The 18,438-nt window shown below is 50.7% G+C and overlaps 1 protein-coding gene and 1 long non-coding RNA gene across 4 annotated transcripts in view; one reads left to right on the forward strand and one right to left on the reverse strand.

Annotated features, from left to right (window-relative positions):
* The first annotated feature begins 1,889 nt into the window (after positions 1 to 1,889).
* On the forward strand, positions 1,890 to 12,606 carry LOC131495302 (uncharacterized). Its single transcript, XR_009253877.1, has 2 exons — positions 1,890 to 2,085; positions 12,367 to 12,606. It is a non-coding gene; the product is annotated as an uncharacterized LOC131495302 (long non-coding RNA).
* The window catches only part of ATF3 (activating transcription factor 3), a 58,621-nt gene continuing 43,513 nt past the window's right edge, over positions 3,331 to 18,438 (reverse strand). The window contains exons 1-4 of one of the 3 annotated variants that reach the window (XM_058700126.1): positions 15,466 to 15,768; positions 9,231 to 9,478; positions 6,035 to 6,138; positions 3,331 to 4,835 (exon numbers count right to left, since the gene is read on the reverse strand). In XM_058700126.1, the coding sequence (XP_058556109.1) occupies positions 4,638 to 4,835; positions 6,035 to 6,138; positions 9,231 to 9,478; positions 15,466 to 15,695 (780 nt within the window). In that variant the 5' untranslated portion in view covers positions 15,696 to 15,768 and the 3' untranslated portion in view covers positions 3,331 to 4,637. Of the gene's footprint in view, positions 4,836 to 6,034; positions 6,139 to 9,230; positions 9,479 to 15,465; positions 15,769 to 18,438 lie in introns of those variants that run through there. The other 2 variants (XM_058700127.1, XM_058700128.1) reach the window with 2 other exon arrangements.

The raw sequence follows: 18,438 nt of genomic DNA on the forward strand, positions 1-18,438 counted from the left end.
AGTGAAATGAAGGGGGCGGGGGGCCTGAGATGTAATCTTCAATTCCAAGAGGCTGCCAAACATCCTCCTGTAGCAACCTCCCTACCATGCACAAGTGGTTTGAAAGCAGTGACACCTATGGGGAGTGTGTGCCACCATACTTCCTGCCTTATCGCCACCCCCCCCCCCCCCAACAGAGCTAGACGCAGAATGTGTAATTTCTTTTTTTTTTAAGTTTATTTATTTATTTTGAGAGAGACAGACACAGTGTGAGTGGGGGAGGGGCAAAAGGAGAGGGAGAGAGAGAATCCCAAGCAAGCTCCACACTGCCAGCACAGAGCCCGACATGGGGCCCGAACCCACGAAACCGTGAGATCATGACCTGAGTTGAAACTAAGAGCTGGACGCTTAACCAGCTGAGCCACCCAGACGCCCCAGAGTGTGTCAGTCAGTTCTAAAGATTTTTTTTTTAAAGTCCATTTATTTGAGAGAGACAGGGTGGGGGAGTGGGTGGGAGGAAAGACAGAGAGAAAGGGAGACAGAGAATCCTAAGTTGCCTCTGCACTGCCAGAGCCGTGCCTGATGTGGGGCTTGAACCCATGAAGCTGCGAGATCATGACCTGAGCCGATATCAAGAGTCAGATGCTTAACCGACTGAGCCACCCAGACGCCCCCCGTAATTTCTAAACTGTTACTTGAAAGTTCTGAGAAACACACCTGCTCCCAACTCTCATCCTCCAGGTTGATGAAATCTTTCCTGAAATTCTACCTTAGAGATTCAGTCCTTGAAAACAAAGGCAATCTTTCCATTAAAATACACACACCTGTTCAGTAGGTGAAAGGATAAACAAAATGTGGTCTATCCATACAGTGGAATGTTACTCAGCCATAAAAAGGAATGCAATGCTGATACCTGCTACAACGTGGATGAATCCTGAAAACATTATGTTAACTGAAAGAAGCCAGACACAAAAGGCCACATACCGTGTGAATCTATTTATATGAAATATCCAGAAGAGGCGAATCCATAGAGACAGAGTTTAGATTAGTGGTTGCCTGAGGCTGGAGGGAGGGGAGAATGGGGAGTGACTGCTTAATAGGTCCAGGATTTACTTTGTGGGGGATGTAAATTCTGGAACTAGGTAGTGGTAATAGTTACCCAGTATTGTGAATACACTGAGTTGTACACTGTAAATAGGTACAATGGCAGATTTTATGTTGGGTGTATTCTCTCTCTCTCTCTCTCTCTCTCTCTCTCTCTCTCACACACACACACACACACACACACACACACACACACACACGAATATACACTCCTGCTTGGAACCCTTTAGAGAAAGGTCAATGGTGTGATCTAGAGCGAGCTACTCAGTTTTCCATTTCATCTGTAAAATGGGGACAAGTCACTGAGGATGAAATGAGATACTGCCATGTAAAGGTTGCACATATTGTCTAAATAAATGGTAGCTCTCATTAACATTCATCCTCAACTGGCCCTTTAAGTCTCAGGTGAATTTCTTCTCGAGAGCAGTTTTTGAGACGACAAAAAAGATGCTTCTGGGGTTAGAGCCACTATGAGAACACAGAAGGATGATCCATGGGCAAAATTGGCCTCCTCTGAAGTTTTACCTCAGGCGGATCCATGAAAACACTGTCCACTCCATAGAGAAACTGAACACAACCAAAGAGTATGGGGTGGGAAGAGAGAAAAGGCTTGATCGGGGTTTGGGTTTCAAGGGTTTATTCAAAGCCCGTGGGGAGAAATTAGGATAAAGATGGGAAATAACAGTTTAGCTCTTGGCAGAAAGTGAGTTTTAATTCCAGAATCCCTCTGGACCAGAACCCTTTAAAACTCTTTATCCCGAAAGAGGTGTCAGGCCAGATCTCCGGGAAAGGCGAGGGGACAGGGATGAGGTCAGGAGGGAGGCCGGGCCCTCCAGGCCCTGCTAGTGTGACGTCACCACCATGGCAGGAGGCAGCCCCATGGAAAGGCACCATAGCCCAGGTGCCTGACTCTGGCGGCGGTCCCTTGCAAGTTTATTCTCAGACCCTCCCAACCTTCCCTCTCCATCGAGTGTGAAACAAGAGGAACTAAACGACTTGATGGTAAATACATAGTCATCTTTTTGTCTTTTATTAAAGTGTCAGAACATAATCTTGGCTGCAGAAAGCAAAACTGTTTTTTAGTGCATTTGGTAAAAGAGCTGTCAGTTCCAGTAACCATATAACCATATCCAGTAACCGTATTTTTCAGATCCATTTTTCTGGCCATAGCCACCACCCACTTCCTTCCTCTCCAATCCATTGTTGTCCCTGGCAGCTTCAAAACCGGTCTTGAGTTTCCTAACAGCTGATCGGGGGCACCTATATCTACAACCAGAGGGTAAATGCGAGGAATTCCCCGCCCCCCCTCCCCCCTCCCCTCCTGTCCCCCTTTCTTAAAGAAAATAGATGATCTCCTAAAAGAAGTGGTGAATGGTACATCAACCAGAGGGCTCCTTGCAGACTGGGAACTATCCCTGATGTGCAAATAAAGCAGCAAAATCAGGACACCTGTGTCACAGGTGAGAGTTTAGAGGAAACCTACATGAGTTCAGAGAGGCAGGCTCCCCATTCATGTGCATCAATCTTAACATTGAATGAAGCTACTATCTCTCTGAAGAACGGCGTTAGCAGCAGAGCAGCCAGTGTTTATTTCTCGCCTGTGAGGGATACCAATTTGCACAGGCCAAGAGCAAGGCAGCCCGATTCTGTTCCAGACCTAAGGAATCATATGCCCTGGAGATTCCAGAAAGTTAGGTGGAATACCTTTCTTTGCACTATCACACCTGTCCGGTCAAAAATTATTGTCTCCCTCTCTTCCCCCGTCCATTCTTTCCTCACATTCGAAATACGTATTTGCAACAATAAGACACACATTTGAGACAATAGCTGTAATCAAGTAGATACTTTAAGAGGTGTTCTGTGGCAGAATGTACAGTGTCCAGGGCTCAAGCTGGAAAACAGGTGTACGTTTTAGGCATCCATACATTCAGAGGAACTAGCGGAGGTATTTAGCAATTCAGGTTGTATATCCAAACTCCAAACAGCAAACAGTTGGTCTAAAGGATATACCCGGTTGGTGCTGTGTTCTAGGGTTTGCTAATGAGAAATTGAGTATCAGATGCTATAGACCGAGGAACAGGATTGAAAGTCAACTGTCCCACCTAAGTGGCACGCCAAAAAGCAAAGGATGACACTTGGAGAATTTTTAGGCTCAATGCCCCTCGCCCTCAATGGAGAGGGAGGGCATGGGGAATGAGTAAATCTCAACAACCAACCCATTTAAAAGAACAGAAACCAGCACAACACTTAAGTTTACCATGTCTTGGTTCCAATATTTATTATATCGACAGGTTAGGAATACTAGGATAAATAAGTAATATTTCCTCTTACATAAAAATTGTAATGATACTACCGAGTAGGATTGAACACTCTGAGGATTTCACAGAAACATCAGAATTTAAACAGACAGTAGCCAGAGTCCTGTGGCCAGTGTGAATGGCCTCTCACAGTTATAAATGCTCTGGGCCAGATTTCTGCCAACATCTGCATGACAAACAATGCCACTAACATCCAATAATGCTAAAACCCAGGCATCACCTGGCTTCAAACTTGTCTCCACTGGATGTGGTTTTCAACTGCAAGAAAAGGAAAATGGAATATTCTTTGGCTCTTCTGGCCTAGAAAGAACTCCTGACCTAAGTCACCGAGGGGAGAGTCCTAACCCTTTGGAAGTTGGACTTTCTTTCTGCTTTCTTCCTGTGACATTGTAACTGAGTTTGCAACAGAGGGCCTACAGTCATGCCCACAAATTCTGCGTTAATGCCTGGGCGCCGAGGGAAAGGCAGCTTTCTCTGTTGGCACAAAACTACGCTGCTCGCCAGCAGAATTCTGTTCTCCCGGGGCTGATGAGCTCTTGCGGCCACCTCAGCATTTTGTAAGACACTGCATGTGGTGGTAGCCGCCTCCCCCACCAAACCCTCAGAAACCAGATCTGAGGAAAATCACACCAGTGTTGTGCAAAACAAACATCAGAAGAACACAATGCCTAGCTTTGAAACAAATGCCTTGCACACAGTAATTCCTGTACATAACAGCATGTTTGCTAGAAAGCACAACCCTGGCCATTGTACAACTTCGCTAAATGCCGTTCTCACTCTGTGTCCCTATAAGTGATGGTGGCGGTGGCAGTGGCAGCTCAGGAGGTGGCCCCACTCCACCCACCCAATGTGCAGACACTTCTTCAGCATGAGTCCTATGGTGAGAGTCCTGGCTTTGTTTGTTTGTTTGTTTGTTTGTTTGTTTGTTTTTGTAGAATCCAGGCAAAAGATGAGCAGGACCCTAACCAGGGGCCATCTGCAGCATCCAAGAATAGCCAGGATGGTTAAGGCCTAAATCCTGGAGTTAAGACAAAAGATGCCCTTGCCCCGGTCCAAAGTCCACTCTGGTGCAGAGAGGAAAGGCCCAGCTGAGTCACCAAGGGCTCTTCTGCCTCGATGGTGCTTCACTGCTGGGATGCGAGAGGTGCACAGGAAGTCAGATCTCCAATGGCTTCAGGGTTTGGGATGTAGAAGGTTTCAATGAGGACTCCCCAATTGCCCCCATACCATAACTGCTTAGCTTTGCAATGTTCCTTCTTTAATCTGTTGGATAAAAAGGTTTCTCTCATCTTCTGGAGTCCGCCCATTCTGAGCCCGGACAATACACGTGGGCCGATGAAGGTTGAGCATGTATATCAAATGCTGCTTCTCATTCTTGAGCTCCTCGATCTGGGCCTTCAGTTCGGCATTCACGCTCTCCAGCTTCTCCGACTCCTGGGGGGCAAGCAAGAGAATTATTAGGAGTGCGGCCAAGGTTCCAGTGAGGAGGAGGGTGGCTTGGGGTGGCGGTGGTCACAGTCATTGGGGTTCATCGAGGTGGGAATGGTCTGCAGAGGGAGTGCCGTGGGCTCCCTGGTACAGCGTCCCCACAAAGTTGGGACAGCAGCATTAGGTTTGGGAGAATCCAGCCCCCGGAGAAGCCTTTGAACTTGGAGGCTTCTTCAGAGATGCCCTTGAGTTTCCGCTCAAGGTTGAGGGAGGGCTGTGGCTCCCATGGTAATGACACTGCAGTAGAGCCAATGGCTCAGAGATCTCCTTTGTATGAGTCCAACAGCCCATGTGTAGCTCTCCTGGACCCACATGGGCCTTGAGGGCTGGGAAGAAATGCAGACCCACGGCGCTTAGGCTTTTGTGAGTCACTGGTTTCATTGAGAAAAATGTACATGGCAACACATACAGTGTCTCGATTTTCATCGCCTCCCCGAAGCAATCAACAGACTCCTTGGGGGCCTGTGGGACCTGGGCGAAGACTCTGCCCTGGCCTGTCCACACTCGGGGGACAGGACACAGCCTGGAAGGACAGGGCCGTGGCCCACCCCTCCTGCCCTGAGATGCCATTCCCTCCCGTGCTTTTCCCTTCAGGAAGGGGAGCCGACTGAACACAGCCAGGAGCTCAGACTATTGGATGAGCCAAGAAGGGCAGCAGAGTTAAGAACACACAAGAACTCAAAAAAAAAAAAAAAAAAAAAGTATAACCACTGCTTTCGGATTAAGGAAATAACTTGTTTGAAGAGATTAATTAAAGGCTTTTCATTCTGAGCCAGTTGAGAGCTGGCAGCTTCCTTTTCTCGTTAAAACGGGTGAATGAAGCTTCTTTAACTGGGCTGATGTATCCTGCAGCCTGGAAGCTGCTGGACGTGTATGGACGGGCCAGGGCTGCTGGGAACCTGGGCACCAGACAGCCTGCGGCTTCCAGTGCACACACCTGCTTCTCATACATCCAGCGTCACCTTCGTTGTGCTGATAGTTTGTTACCTCCTCATCTATCAAGTGACCTTTCTGCTACGGCTACACGTCCTTCTCGAGAAAACACTCCTGGGTAGGGGGCTTTTTGACTCCCTTTGTGACAGCAGCATGAGGCTGGTGGGGGGCAGGCATGAGCAAGAGGAGGGGGCGAGGTGGGGAGGACTCACTTTCTGCAGGCACTCTGTCTTCTCCTTCTTCTTGTTGCGGCACTTGGCAGCTGCAATCTTATTTCTTTCCCGCCGCCTCTTTTTCCTTTCGTCTTCTTCCGGGGCTACCTTTACGAGTGAAGGGACCACACACGTCATGGGAGGCAAGAGATCAAGACATGCAACCCACCTTGAATACACCGCCTTTCACTGCCAGCACAGAGTGAACCAGGGCAGCCCCAGCGCTGAGGGCCTCGGCATGAAACCTCCCCACACGCACACGCTTGCGAACAGATAATGAAAACCAAGGAACCGTTCGTTCAAGTTACGCGGGAAATATGAAGAAATTAAAACTCAGCTTGTTCAAAAATGCATTTGGATTTTGAAATGAGTTGTATATTCAAACTGGTAACTACTGGATGAAAACTGTAATCATTTAGAGCAGGAAATAGATTCTGTTTGGTCAATACGTCCTTTCCCCTAGATCCAGGCATGGCTTCGGGAATATCACCTGGCCACCCTCTCCCTCCTGCCTTTTCTTTGACTTGACCCCCATTCACCTCTATCTTCACCCAGGGCATTAAAGCACCTCCTTCATGAATTCACAAGAAGCTCATGGAGCTCCCGGAAAAGAGGAACCCAGGAGCATCGCCCAAACAAAGTGGCATTATCAGCCCATGGCTTGGTACCACCTGTGGGTGGTAAACATGAACCAACCATTGATTCATCCAGCAAATAAATATTGACCTCTTCCTCTGTGCCCCACTCGGAGTCTGCCGTGAGGGGTCTCAAAGAATAAAAAACCCTGTCCTGCTTCAGGATCTGGTCCTCTATGGAAGTTGGCTCTGACCCTGACTTTGTCTCAGGACTGATGGGAAGCCCACAAAGTCGGCCACTGGGCTTTGCTTAGAGGCTGGAGGCCGACTAGGATGAAGCACCCACGGTGGGCTAAGCAGGTGATGGCCTAGGCTGCTAATGTCAGACCTTGTCTTGTCACTTGTCACAGCTCCCGACAGCAGGAGAGGGTGTGGGAGCCACACCTCAGACGGAAGAAATCCTGGGACCCAATGATCACCGCAGATCCGTCTTATTAGAAGTCCTTTGGATTAGACGACACGGCCTTGGCTCTGCACTGAAGGCCAGAGATTTAGAGAAACAAAGCCCCAGGGGAAAGCAAGGCAAGAGGCAGTTTCGCCTTTTACATCCTGGATCCCAGAGCCATACCGGCAGACATTTGGGTTGAAACAAAACTGGGTTGAATCCCAGCTTCACCACCTATTAGCTGTGAGACTTTGGGCATATTTGCAATACTCTTGTGACCCTCAGTTTCCTCACTTGTAAGATGGGATCACTAATCTTAGCTACCTAATAGGGTGGTGAGGAGGGTCAAATCAGTTAGATTAGTTATATACACATAATATTAATTAGGGGAGCCTGGGTGGCTCAGTTGGTTGCGCGTCCAACTTCTGCTCAGGTCATGACCTCACGGTTCGTAGTTTCGAGCCCTGAGTCAGGCTCTGTGCTGGCAGCTCAGAGCCTGGGGGCCTGCTTCGAATTCTGTGTCTCCCTCTCTCTCCCCCTCCCCAGCTCATGCTCTTTCTCAAAAATAACTAAACATTAAAACAATTTTTTTCATTAAAATTAAAATGCTTTGCATAATGTTTAGTCAGTGCTGTGTAAGCTTCAGTTACTGTCATTGTTAACCTCACCATCAATATCTTCATCTAGAACTCAGCAACTGTCGTATTTCCTATGCAACCCTACGGACATTTTTGGAGAAGTGGGAGAGGATTCAGGGTTTTCTCAAATGAGGAAGTACTTGAAAGTAGAGCAAATCTCAGAGTCATACACTGTCAGAGATGGAAAAGGCTTTCAGAAACGAGTTAGTTCAATTCTCTCACTGTATTGATGTGGAAATGAGGCACAGAGTGGCCAGCAGCAATGTGTCCAGAGAAGCCCAGGAATCACTAGCTCATGGCTACCAGACCCATAGGCTACAAAGCCCGGGTGTAAACCCAGGCTTTTGGCTCCTCATACTGTGTCCTCTCCTGGACATACGGCCTCATTCCATCTTGTTGCCTCCCCAGAGGTGACTGGGATCTGGGGGAACAGGCTCACTCTGCCTACGTACAACAGGATGCTTATGGGTTTCACAGGCTTGGCATCTATTTTAAGAAGAGAATTATAGCAACCAAGGGGACCTGAACATTCAACTAGGTCAGCTGGTGCATTCTCTTCCCAGTAGGAAAACCTACTTGTTAAATTGACCTAAGATCAGAAGGTGACTTGGTAAACACAGAATCAGTGGATGAGTTGGGTGGCTTTAAGGAATATTTCCACGGAGCAGGAAATATTCTGTCCTCTGCACTGGACATCTCCTGCTTCTTCCTCTGAAGAACCCTCCAAATAGCCTTCCAAAATGCTTTTCTTTCTTCTATGGGGATCTTACTACTTTCCATTACATCCTGTTATCTCAAGATATTTAATTACAGAATTAAAAAAAATTCCTCGTGTGTCTCAGGGCTCCCCTTGTGCCGCCCAGGATTGAACAAGGCAATGATGGCCTCCAGAGGTTAACTGAGGCCCAACAATGCCTCTAATGATGCCTTGTGCATGCATCATATGGTAGCCCCCGCTGCCCGTCACGGAATGCTGACTGACAGCCGGACTCTTAACAAACGTGGTCTCATCTAACCCTTACATCAATCTTATGCAAGAGTCATTATTACCCCCACCTCCTTTTATAGAATCGTGAAGATTCGTAACAATTTTCCTTTTAAACTCAGTTCCTCTTTGGCCATGTTCCACTACCCCTTGACCAAAGACAGTGATCGGGCCGATTAAGTAAGCTTGATACACTCCCATCTTTTATCCATGAGGGAAAGGCCTGCAAAATAGCCAAGACCTCAGGTCCTTGGGCCACCACAGCCTCGCCAGCAGCCACCTGTTAGACTCCTCGCCATGTCTGTTACTCCAGGTGTCTTCTAAAAGGTTGCTCAAGGGAATTCAGAGACAGAGGTGGCCTTGGAGCCAGGCTGTGAGCATCAACACAGCGCGGGGCATGGCTGGCCAGTCCTGGCTCCACAGTCTGGCCGGCTGGGTCCTGGTGGTGATGAGCACAGTCACTGCCCTCTGTGCAGTCCCCAGCCTGGAGCATGCCTGGCACAGTGGGGGTATGATGAATGAGCATCGAAAGCAGAGGCACCTCGAGAAGAACCTACCTCAGTTTTCGTGACTGCCATCTCCAGGGGTCTGCCGCTGACAGTGACCGACTCCAGTGCAGAGGACATCCGGTGACAGAGGTGCTTGTTCTGGATGGCGAACCTCAGCTCTTCCTTGACAAAGGGTGTCAGGTTAGCAAAATCCTCAAACACCAGTGACCCAGGAGGGGACAGGCAGGGGACGATGGCAGAGGCACTGACTTCCGAGGCAGAGACCTGGCCTGGGTGTTGAAGCATCATTTTGCTGAAAGAAATATTGAAACCCAAGCTACTTCAGGGATTTAGGGGCATGGGATCAAGTCTCCCCACACCTGCGGCCTCCAACACCAGGGCCGCACCCCCAGAGGAAAGTCCCGTAAGCCCTCAGGCTTCTGTTTTGTTTTCATTTCATGCTGTCCTCGTCTTGAGTAAAACAGGTTCTTAAAATACACAGCTCAGTGATGTGGATAAATGCCCGATTGAAATTTATAAGGGGTGGCATTTCAGACTATTCTGAATTCACAAAGATATTAGTTTTGGCTGGTGTGCATATATGCAAATGCAGCCTCAAACAGTCCTGAAAGAGGAAGAGCATTGAAAGAAAAAAAAAAAAAATCAGTGAGACTTTTATGTAACCCCATTTTCAGTCTCTGTTTCGAAAAGAAACTTGGAAGGTATCTGAAATCAAGTTGAATCAATCAATGAATAGAAGTGAAAGCAAAGACTAGGGGACCCTTGCATTTAGCAAATGAATCTCTGAAGCTTCTCCCTCCGGAAGTTGGATCCAAGCCAATGAGAAAGAGGATGGTAACTATAGCTAGCAGGTGTGTTACTTCAGCCCAGTTTGGCAGGAGCTCGGGTTGGGGGGGGGGGGGGCACAGGGGGGCAGGATTCACGCCTCAAGGGGCCAGTGGCCCCTTCTTAAGGTAAAGGCTGCTGAAGCAAAAGACCTCAGAGAAAAGAAAAGCAAGGATCCAAGAATTTGGACCTCTCCTGGGGGGTGTTGTTGAGCCCTGTGGCGGCTGGGAAAGCTGGGGCTGGGTGCCCAGGGGAACCTGGGACTGGCTCTGGCACTGAGGGACAGTGTGACCTAGGTTCTCTGAGCCTCAGTCTTCATCAGTCCAATGGCTGAGAGCTCCTGCAGTGTGGGGACTGAGTCTCCACTGTTCCTGTCCCCAGAGCCTCACCCAGCTCTGGGCACCAGCTGCTCCCAATGGCCACTGACCGCCTCAGACTGCCCCACTGAATACAAGAAATGGGGAAGGAGCGGTCTAATCAAAGGGTCTCTGAGGTCTCATCTACCTCTCTCGTTCTATAGCCCAGGGAACCCAAAGGGACAGTGCAAGGAAAGTGAAGGGTAGAAACAGTAATAGTTCCATGGTTCCAATTTGGAATGGCCCCCCATAAATCTCTTCCTGCCATATACTCCCTCCAGCAGCGGCTGTCCCCCCCCCAACCCCCCCCCCCCCATCCTTGCAGTCGGTTCTTCAGGTATAATGAATGTGTATAATGAATGACAGTCTAGGCAGACTGTCCCCTGGAGCATTCTTCTCAATCTGGGGACCTGCCGTCATTAGCCCGGTCTAGCAGACAGGAAGCCCTTTGGTAAGTCGCTAACATTTAATGAGTGCCACCCTCACACCAGAACCCTTCTGTGCATTATCTCCCTTAACCCTCATGAGAATCCAGTGAGCTGGATCCCAGCCCTATTTCACAGATGAGGAAACTGAGGTTTAGACTAGCTAAATAACTTCCCCAAAGTCACAGAGTTAGTATGAGGCAGCATCAGGACCCAGAACTAAGTTTGACTCCAGAACTTATGCCCTGAATTTATAGAATATAAAATATTATTCTACACTGAAAAAAACAAACAAAGCCCACAAAGAAAAAACAGTGCAAATCCTTCTTGGGGAGTGGGGGCAGGCATGGGGTGGTTGGGGGTCCTAGAACAGAAACAGTGGGGAGGAGACTAAGCAAAGAACGATGGGGAAACTATGAACTCTGTGCAATGAACTGCTGATCTTTCTGTGCCAGCGTGCACACTCTGGCTGCTGCCTGCATTTCAGGGGTTGTAGTACGTGGGTCTTTTATCCACAAAACTCCTAGACTGGGGACTGATGATCAAGATCTGAGGTCCACTTACTCAGGTATCATTACACCTCCCAGTGCCTGCTTTTTCCTCTGTAAAAGAAGGCTAGTAACAATCACCTTGTTTTTCCAGAGTTGTGCAAGGAGTTTGAGGAAATAATACACGAACACGTCCTGGAAAGCATAAAGGCAGCTGGGAGGTATATTCTTACCGGGCCTCCCAGGGATCCCTCCAACCCAGGCCTGGCTCTGTGACAGACGCTCTGTGGGGTCTCAGTGGGAGGGTGGCTGGTCACTCTTTGTGATCTCAGACACTTCTGAATAGATCACCCTGACCTATAACTAACTCCCCCTTAAGATCTTAAGTACACGGATGGAAAAAAGAATTCCAGGCCTACGAATGCCACTGCTGACTATTCAAAGAAATCCAGGAAATGTATGTAATTCTCTTCCCAAAGCCCCGGGTCATAAGCCAGAACTGATGTTCCTCTATCACTGTAATCGAATAATCTTAGGACACTGGGAGGATACTTCTCTGGCAGGTGATAAACTCTGAAAAACTGGCCTTCTAAAGCCAGAGGCTTAAGATTCTCCCAGGCATTCATGTTTTCCCTCCCTTAACCAACTTTATTAAAAACCCAGTAGTTCAGGGATGGAATTCAGAGCTACCACTGGGCTGGCCTTTGTTTGGAGGACTGGATGGTTCTCCTCTACACGGGCAGTTTGAATTCCACTGAGGTTGAGTGTAGTTCTGTCTCACCACCCGGCTAAGTTTATTAATGGGCTCTCAGGGCTCGGGGTCTGCTGTTTGGGACTGTTTTTTCCTCCTTAGTGTAAAGTCAGCAGTCCCGATGAAAGAAACTGAAGAATGTCTGTGGTATGGAATGTTTTTATGAAAAGCATTAGGTGGGCTTACTTGGGGATGGAAACAGGCTGTAAAAATGCTAAAAAGCCTTTCTGAAAGTAAAGCAGTTGTATCTGTAGAGATTTGAACTTTCTCTGCATTCTGCTACAGCTTAATTTCTGGAGATACTTTCTGGTGACTCCTTTCCTCCTTCTCTTAAGGTCTGATTCAGCCCAGACTCAGGCTTGTGTCCCTACAAGGAAAATGAAGTTAAATCTTCAGACAATTTTTCTGAAAGTCAAGACCTGCCAACATTCCCCCCTCACTGAAGACAAAAAAAATATGTTTGGGGATTTTCTGAGTTGACTTTCTACGCTGATGTTAAAATTGTCCACACTTGCTACAAAGAACCTGCATTTTGCTTTTGCTTCATTATCTCCAATCAGAAACCATGTCATATCTTTGGTAGTTTCATCATTTTCAAGAAAGTGAAACTTTACTCATGTGTTTCTTTAACTGGAAATTTAACTCTCAGATTATATTTCCTAGTAGCTACAACTACATTGAATTTCACTTTTAATTTTCATCTCTTCACACTAAATGCTGCTCTTAAGACATCTTACTTACAGTATAGGAAGCCGATGCTGGTCTTTCACTAACTTGCTACCTTGGTCTTTCTCCCAGCCTCCCTAAAAATCATCGATGTAAGGCTGGAGCTTCAGGAACAGGCCTATCACTACCATTCACAAGCTGAGCACCCACTGACAAGCCACTCAAGGTTTCTGGGCCTCAGTCTCCTTATCCGTAAAATGAGACCAAAACCCCCTGCCCCCACTCCCTCACAGGGCAGTTAAGACGATTATATAAATGGCACGAAAGTGGATTTATACCCGAACTGAGGAGCCATTGTTACTGTGATTCCACTTTCCCCATTTCAGAGGGAACTCAAAATGTTGTTGTCAATGCAAGTTAGCCCTATCGATCAGGAATGCACTAGAACCCTAATGAAATTTAGGTCATTCACAGCTTCTTTTACACCTTGATTGACCCAGGGCTCCCAACACACCAGGTCAGTTCTACCCCACTATTTATTTGCTGGCAAAACCTTGTCTCCACTGCTCTTACACACTTGAGAAATAACCAGTTCTCAAGTATGGAACCATCTCTGGTTTCTGTGGTCTCCTGCCTATGCACTTCCTCCTCCCTGAGCCGGGTAACACTTGGAGCCATTGACCCTGTTCCATGCCCAGCCAATTTGCAACGAGAGGAAATCACGGGCTCTAGATAATGGGATAAAACGCCCAATATTAGAGTCACCTAGGTCACATCTTCATTTTGCAATTGAGTAAAAGGAGACCCTGGAAGGTAGTGACTTGCACAAGGGCCGTAAAGCTGGTGAGTGGCCCACCCGTGGCCAAACTGTTGGCCACTCACCCACTGCTCATTTTCCTTTATCACCAACAGAGATTCAACCCCAAAAGGACCAACCAGTAGGGCAAATGGAGAATAGAGTCATTGGCCAGGTAGATGAGGGGTCAGTGGTCTTAGTAACCTGGTATCCACCACAGAAGAGGCTTTGACAGGACGGAGGCAGGGAGGGAGTACAAAAGAAAGAGAACAATGGAGAGACAGGGCCAAAAGAGAGACAGAGAGGGGTGGGGTTCAGACAGGAAGAATGGGAAGGCTCCAACTGTTGCCACAGGTGCTGTGGGCTACATCTTATCCACACTGTCAGCCTGGAGAGCGACCTGTCACATTGTCTCTGAAGCCATGCAGACAATACAATTACAAACCCTTCTGCCACTTCAAGCTTTGTCCAGAACATCCTCAAGGCAAGAGTCTGTATGTTGCAGCGTTAGTCTACGCTAAATACTAAACATAAAACGAAAGGACAGTAAGAACAATTTCTCCTTCATTTAAAGTCCGGGAAGCCCCCAACAGAGGGGACTGTCACCCACACTGAAATACGTGCATTGGGAGGCCACCCAGATTTTCTAGCACTCGTTTTCTTTTTTCTGGCTCCATCAGGGGTTTGGCCATGCCTTTATTTGTAAGAAGCGTATGTGATCTAGGTAATAAAATTAGGGAAAAGAAAATGGTTAGGAGGAAAGAAAGTAGGTGAAATGAAAATGGAGAGGAGAACCAATTCAATGGAAAGAAAGGAAGGGAAGACATGCCCATGGATAAGTCCCCTCCCCCTCATTGCCACCGAAGCTGGTCTCAGAGACTCCCCCCCCCCACCCCACCCCCCCGCAAATCATCCAGGTCTCCTCACCGGCCCCCTTTCTTTCAGTTATACCACTGGAATCTGGAGAAGTTCTGCCAGAGAGAACAGAACCTCAGTGGTTATCTGGTCAACCACCACTTGGTGCTTGTAAACAGAGGGAGGGGCCCACTTCTCCCAGCTGGGGATACTGAGGCTCAAAGACACGAGGCGCAGTGTAAGCGCTCAGAGTCCTGACCACCAGGCTACAAAGGCGTGCTCTCAATTATCTGACGGGGCTCCGCACCCTCGCTTCCTCCGAGGTGGGTCTCCACGGGCGAAAAGCAGAGAAATCCGCGGGCCCGCCGGAGGAAGAGTCACAGATAGGGAAAGCGTGTGAGAGAGATTTGGGACAGGAAGTCTCAGGCCCAGGGGCTGGACGCTCGCTTGTGCCGGGAGCCCTCTCCGCCTTCCGCCCCGGGACAGCAACCCGAGCGCTCGCCACCTCTAAACTTGTCGCAACTAACTTTCGCTCCCGGCTCCGGCGCGGTCCCGCGGCCCGGCGCTCCAGGGAGCGCAGGGCGACCCCCAGCGGCCGCGCCCGGCACCCAGGCTCGCCGGTCCCTTTCCCATTCATTCGCTCCGGCCCCTGGGGCAGCCCTTCCGCCGGCACCCGGCCTCGGTGCCTCTCGGCGGGCCCCGGGAAGGCTGCACTCGGGAGCGGCGGTGCCCGGCTCGGAGCTTAGGATGAGCGGGGGCCAGCGAGGCGGAGAGCTTTGGCCACCCCCCGCGCACCCACCTCCCCACGCCCGCTCCGGGAGAGGTAAGCAAGCGCCGAGGGCCAAGAAGAGCAGTGCCCCGGAGCCGGTGGAGGAACCGGAGCCCGACGTCTCCGTCGCCGGGAACCTTTCGCGCCCCAAGTCAAAAGAGAAAGTTCTTTGCGAGAAACTTTCCGAAGCGCTGTGGAGCAGCCTCGGCTGGCAGAAGTTCGGCCAGAGTTCCTTCGCAGCCGGAGGCTGGGCGCGCGGGTCGGGGGGCGGGCGCAGGGGTCGCGGGACTGGTCACTAGAGGGGCGCCGAGGGAATGAAAGCAAGCCACCCTCGCCGCGCTCACTCACTCGGCTCCAGCGCTCACCTCCGGTCTCCACTCGGGGCGGCCAGGGTCCAGAGGGCGGGCAGGGTCGGGGCGGGGTCGGGCTGTCTGTCTGCGGGGCGGGCGGGCGAGCCCCGAGGACTCACGGCCGGCGCGCGGGCTGGCGGGTCGGCTCGGGTTCGGGCGGCGGCGCCGGGAGAGCGCTGTGCACTGCGCGCCTCGCTGCGTGCGACTGTGGCTCGGCGAGCGTTGCATCACCCCTTTTATAGCCCTCCAGCTGGCGGTGTGCCCGTTTACTCCGGGTTACCAGTCCCAGGCTGACGTAATGCTATTAATAGCTTCCCCCGAGAACCAGCCGAACTAGGCTGGGCAGGGAGAGGGATGGAGGAGGGGCCAAAGCGGGGAGGGAAGGGGGGCACTGGTGATGCAAGCTCGGGGAGGAGCCCGCAGGGCCGCGCTCTCCCGGCCTCGCGCGCTCGGACACACACCCGCCCGCCCTCTCTCTCCATATCAGGACCGGAGCCGTCCGGGCTGGCCGCCAGATGTGCGTACTCGCCGCTGCGTGTTCCAGGCATGAGCCAATGGTGCCCAAGCCAGCGGCATGACTCCACTGCGCTGGCATCTCTCCCTCCGCTAAGTTGGGGGATGGGGGGAGATGGAGGGGCGGGGCCTGGCCGCAGCCCAGACTAGGTGAGGCTGGGAAGCGGGCACGACCTTTCTCTAAAATGCGTGGTCATTTTCTGGAGGCTCTGGAAAATACCCCTTCCCCCGCCAAAAGATCCTTCTCAAATGGAGGGCAGGGTAGGGTCAGAAGTGGTAGTCGCCGCTATGGGAGAGGTGCCCAAGGGACCCCTACCGTGAGCCCCCACCGTTACCCGCCGGGGGTGACCGCCACGGCAGGGCCCGCGAGAAGTCTGCCCGTTAACCCAGTCGCGGAGGGCAGCGCTCAGCGGGCACTGTGCGCCCGCAGCCCCGGCGCACCCCGCACGAGCGCACATGTGGAACCGCCTCCCGGCCGGTGGAGAACCCGTTTCCCCGGCCAGGGCCAGGACGGAGCGGAGTGGGTTTTTGTTTTGTTTTTTTTTTTTAAACAACCACAAAGAGTTTGAAATTGACAGTTTCTCAGCGAAACGAACACAGCATGGAACGATAAGAGAGCTGTAAAATCAGAGCAACAGGCGCTAAGAGTGGGGCTGAAACCGCGCGGCCAGGGCTAGGAGGAAAGAGAAGGTGCTTTGATCTACGCGAGCCGGGGGGGGGGGGGTCGCCTCCCTCTTAGGCTACGTTTAGGGAAAACCCATCTTCGTCTTTCACGTGTTTTTCTGCGCCGAGAGCGGAATTGGCTGGGACAGGACCGCCGGGACTGGGGACGCAGTGACCGTAGGCGAAACGAAGTCTCGTAAAAGAAATCCCTTCTACCCTCAAGCCCAGTTGTCGGGAAAGGGTGGGTCCTATGGCCTCAGATTAGAGCTGGGGCTTCAGCAGAACTGGACGTGAACCTTAAAAACAATTTCCCCCTTCCGATTCCCCGACCCCAACTGTCTCAGCTTCGAGAGTGGCAGAACCAGAGACCTTCTCAACTGCCCAAGGACGAATATATGTGGACGCGCATGTGGCCGGCGAAGTTTCGAACTTGCCTGGCAGGGGGGGGACCCGCGTACGCGCGTGGGGGGTGGGGGCACGGTCAGGGGCAGAAGCCTCTGCTTCCACCTGCCTCTTGGGAGAGAGGTGATCAAAGATCATGCTTTGGTAACTTGAGGTAAGAATTTGAAGGATCTTGGAACCTGGGCCTCGCCGTCAGCCCCACCCCCGCACCTGCTCCCCTAAAGCAGTTACAGTTGGCAGTGATGGAGGGGTCTCCCCCACCTCCCCCCACTCCCCCACGCCCGCTTACACACATAACAGTCCTGCACCCCCGGAGAATATCTGTCCGTCTCCGCAGACCCTCTGATTGCCCAGCCGCCTGAGGCAGAGACCCTCAGAGCTGCAGGTCAAACTGCAGGTCCCCCCCACACCCGGGTTCCTCTCCCCCCAAGCCCAAACCTCAGCCAACACACCCTCGCCAAAATTCCGGGCAGCCAAGACAACGCCCGAGGCCAGCCTCGGAAGTTCCCCCCGCCCCCAGCCGGTCTGAGAGCCCGGGGGTTCCACGCAGGATCCTGGAGGATGTAGCCCTGTACCTGACCGGGTTTCCAGCTACGTCGCGCGGGAAGCACGGGGCGGTTGTTTTTGCTTTACTTTTCGCCCAGGTAACGGCTCTCCCGGCCCCACCCTCCACCCCCACGCCCACACTCCCTCACCGCCAGCCCCACACCCCCACACTCCACCCTCCTGCAGGTAAACCCCGGGCGTGTCGGCACAACCCCTAGAACGCTGCAAGACCAGAAGGAAGAACGCTTGTAAATTTAAATGAAAATTATTTGGGATTTTCTACGTATCTATATACTACTTACCTATTGCCCTGGAATAAATTGCACCATTATAAAGTGAAACAGGAAAATGGAGGGTGTCAGGTGAAACTCCCCCGTCCTCTTTTTTTTTTTTTTTTTTTTTCTCTTCGTGAGATGCCTACAGAAATCTTTAACCAGTTTGCATTTTAATGCACCCCAGCCAGATTTGTGTTTTAATCCTGTCCTTGCGGGGAAATTCAATTTAGGGCGTAGGGTAAACACAGCCAGCCCAGCTTCTTGGTCCTTGCGAGAGAAGGGTAATTATGACTGAGAAGTCCACAGCTCTCGTCATTTATTTTTATTTTTATTATCATCGTGCCTTGCGTTCCTTTTATTGGTCTTGTTTCATTCAAATAATTCTTGGTTTTGAATCTCCAAGTCACCCTGGATGGAAAATGCTGTCAGCTGGTCACCGGAGCGTGAGCCTGGCTTCTCTGCCTCGCTCTCCCACTGAAACTCTAAAAGTGATAAGAATCTTGATAGAGGAGTAAATCCACCCCGTGAATGAAACGCTTATCCAAGGAAAACAAAAACTACTTCTGCCTGGC

This window comes from Neofelis nebulosa, chromosome 15 (genome assembly GCF_028018385.1).
Source record: "Neofelis nebulosa isolate mNeoNeb1 chromosome 15, mNeoNeb1.pri, whole genome shotgun sequence".
Lineage (NCBI taxonomy): Eukaryota > Metazoa > Chordata > Mammalia > Carnivora > Felidae > Neofelis > Neofelis nebulosa.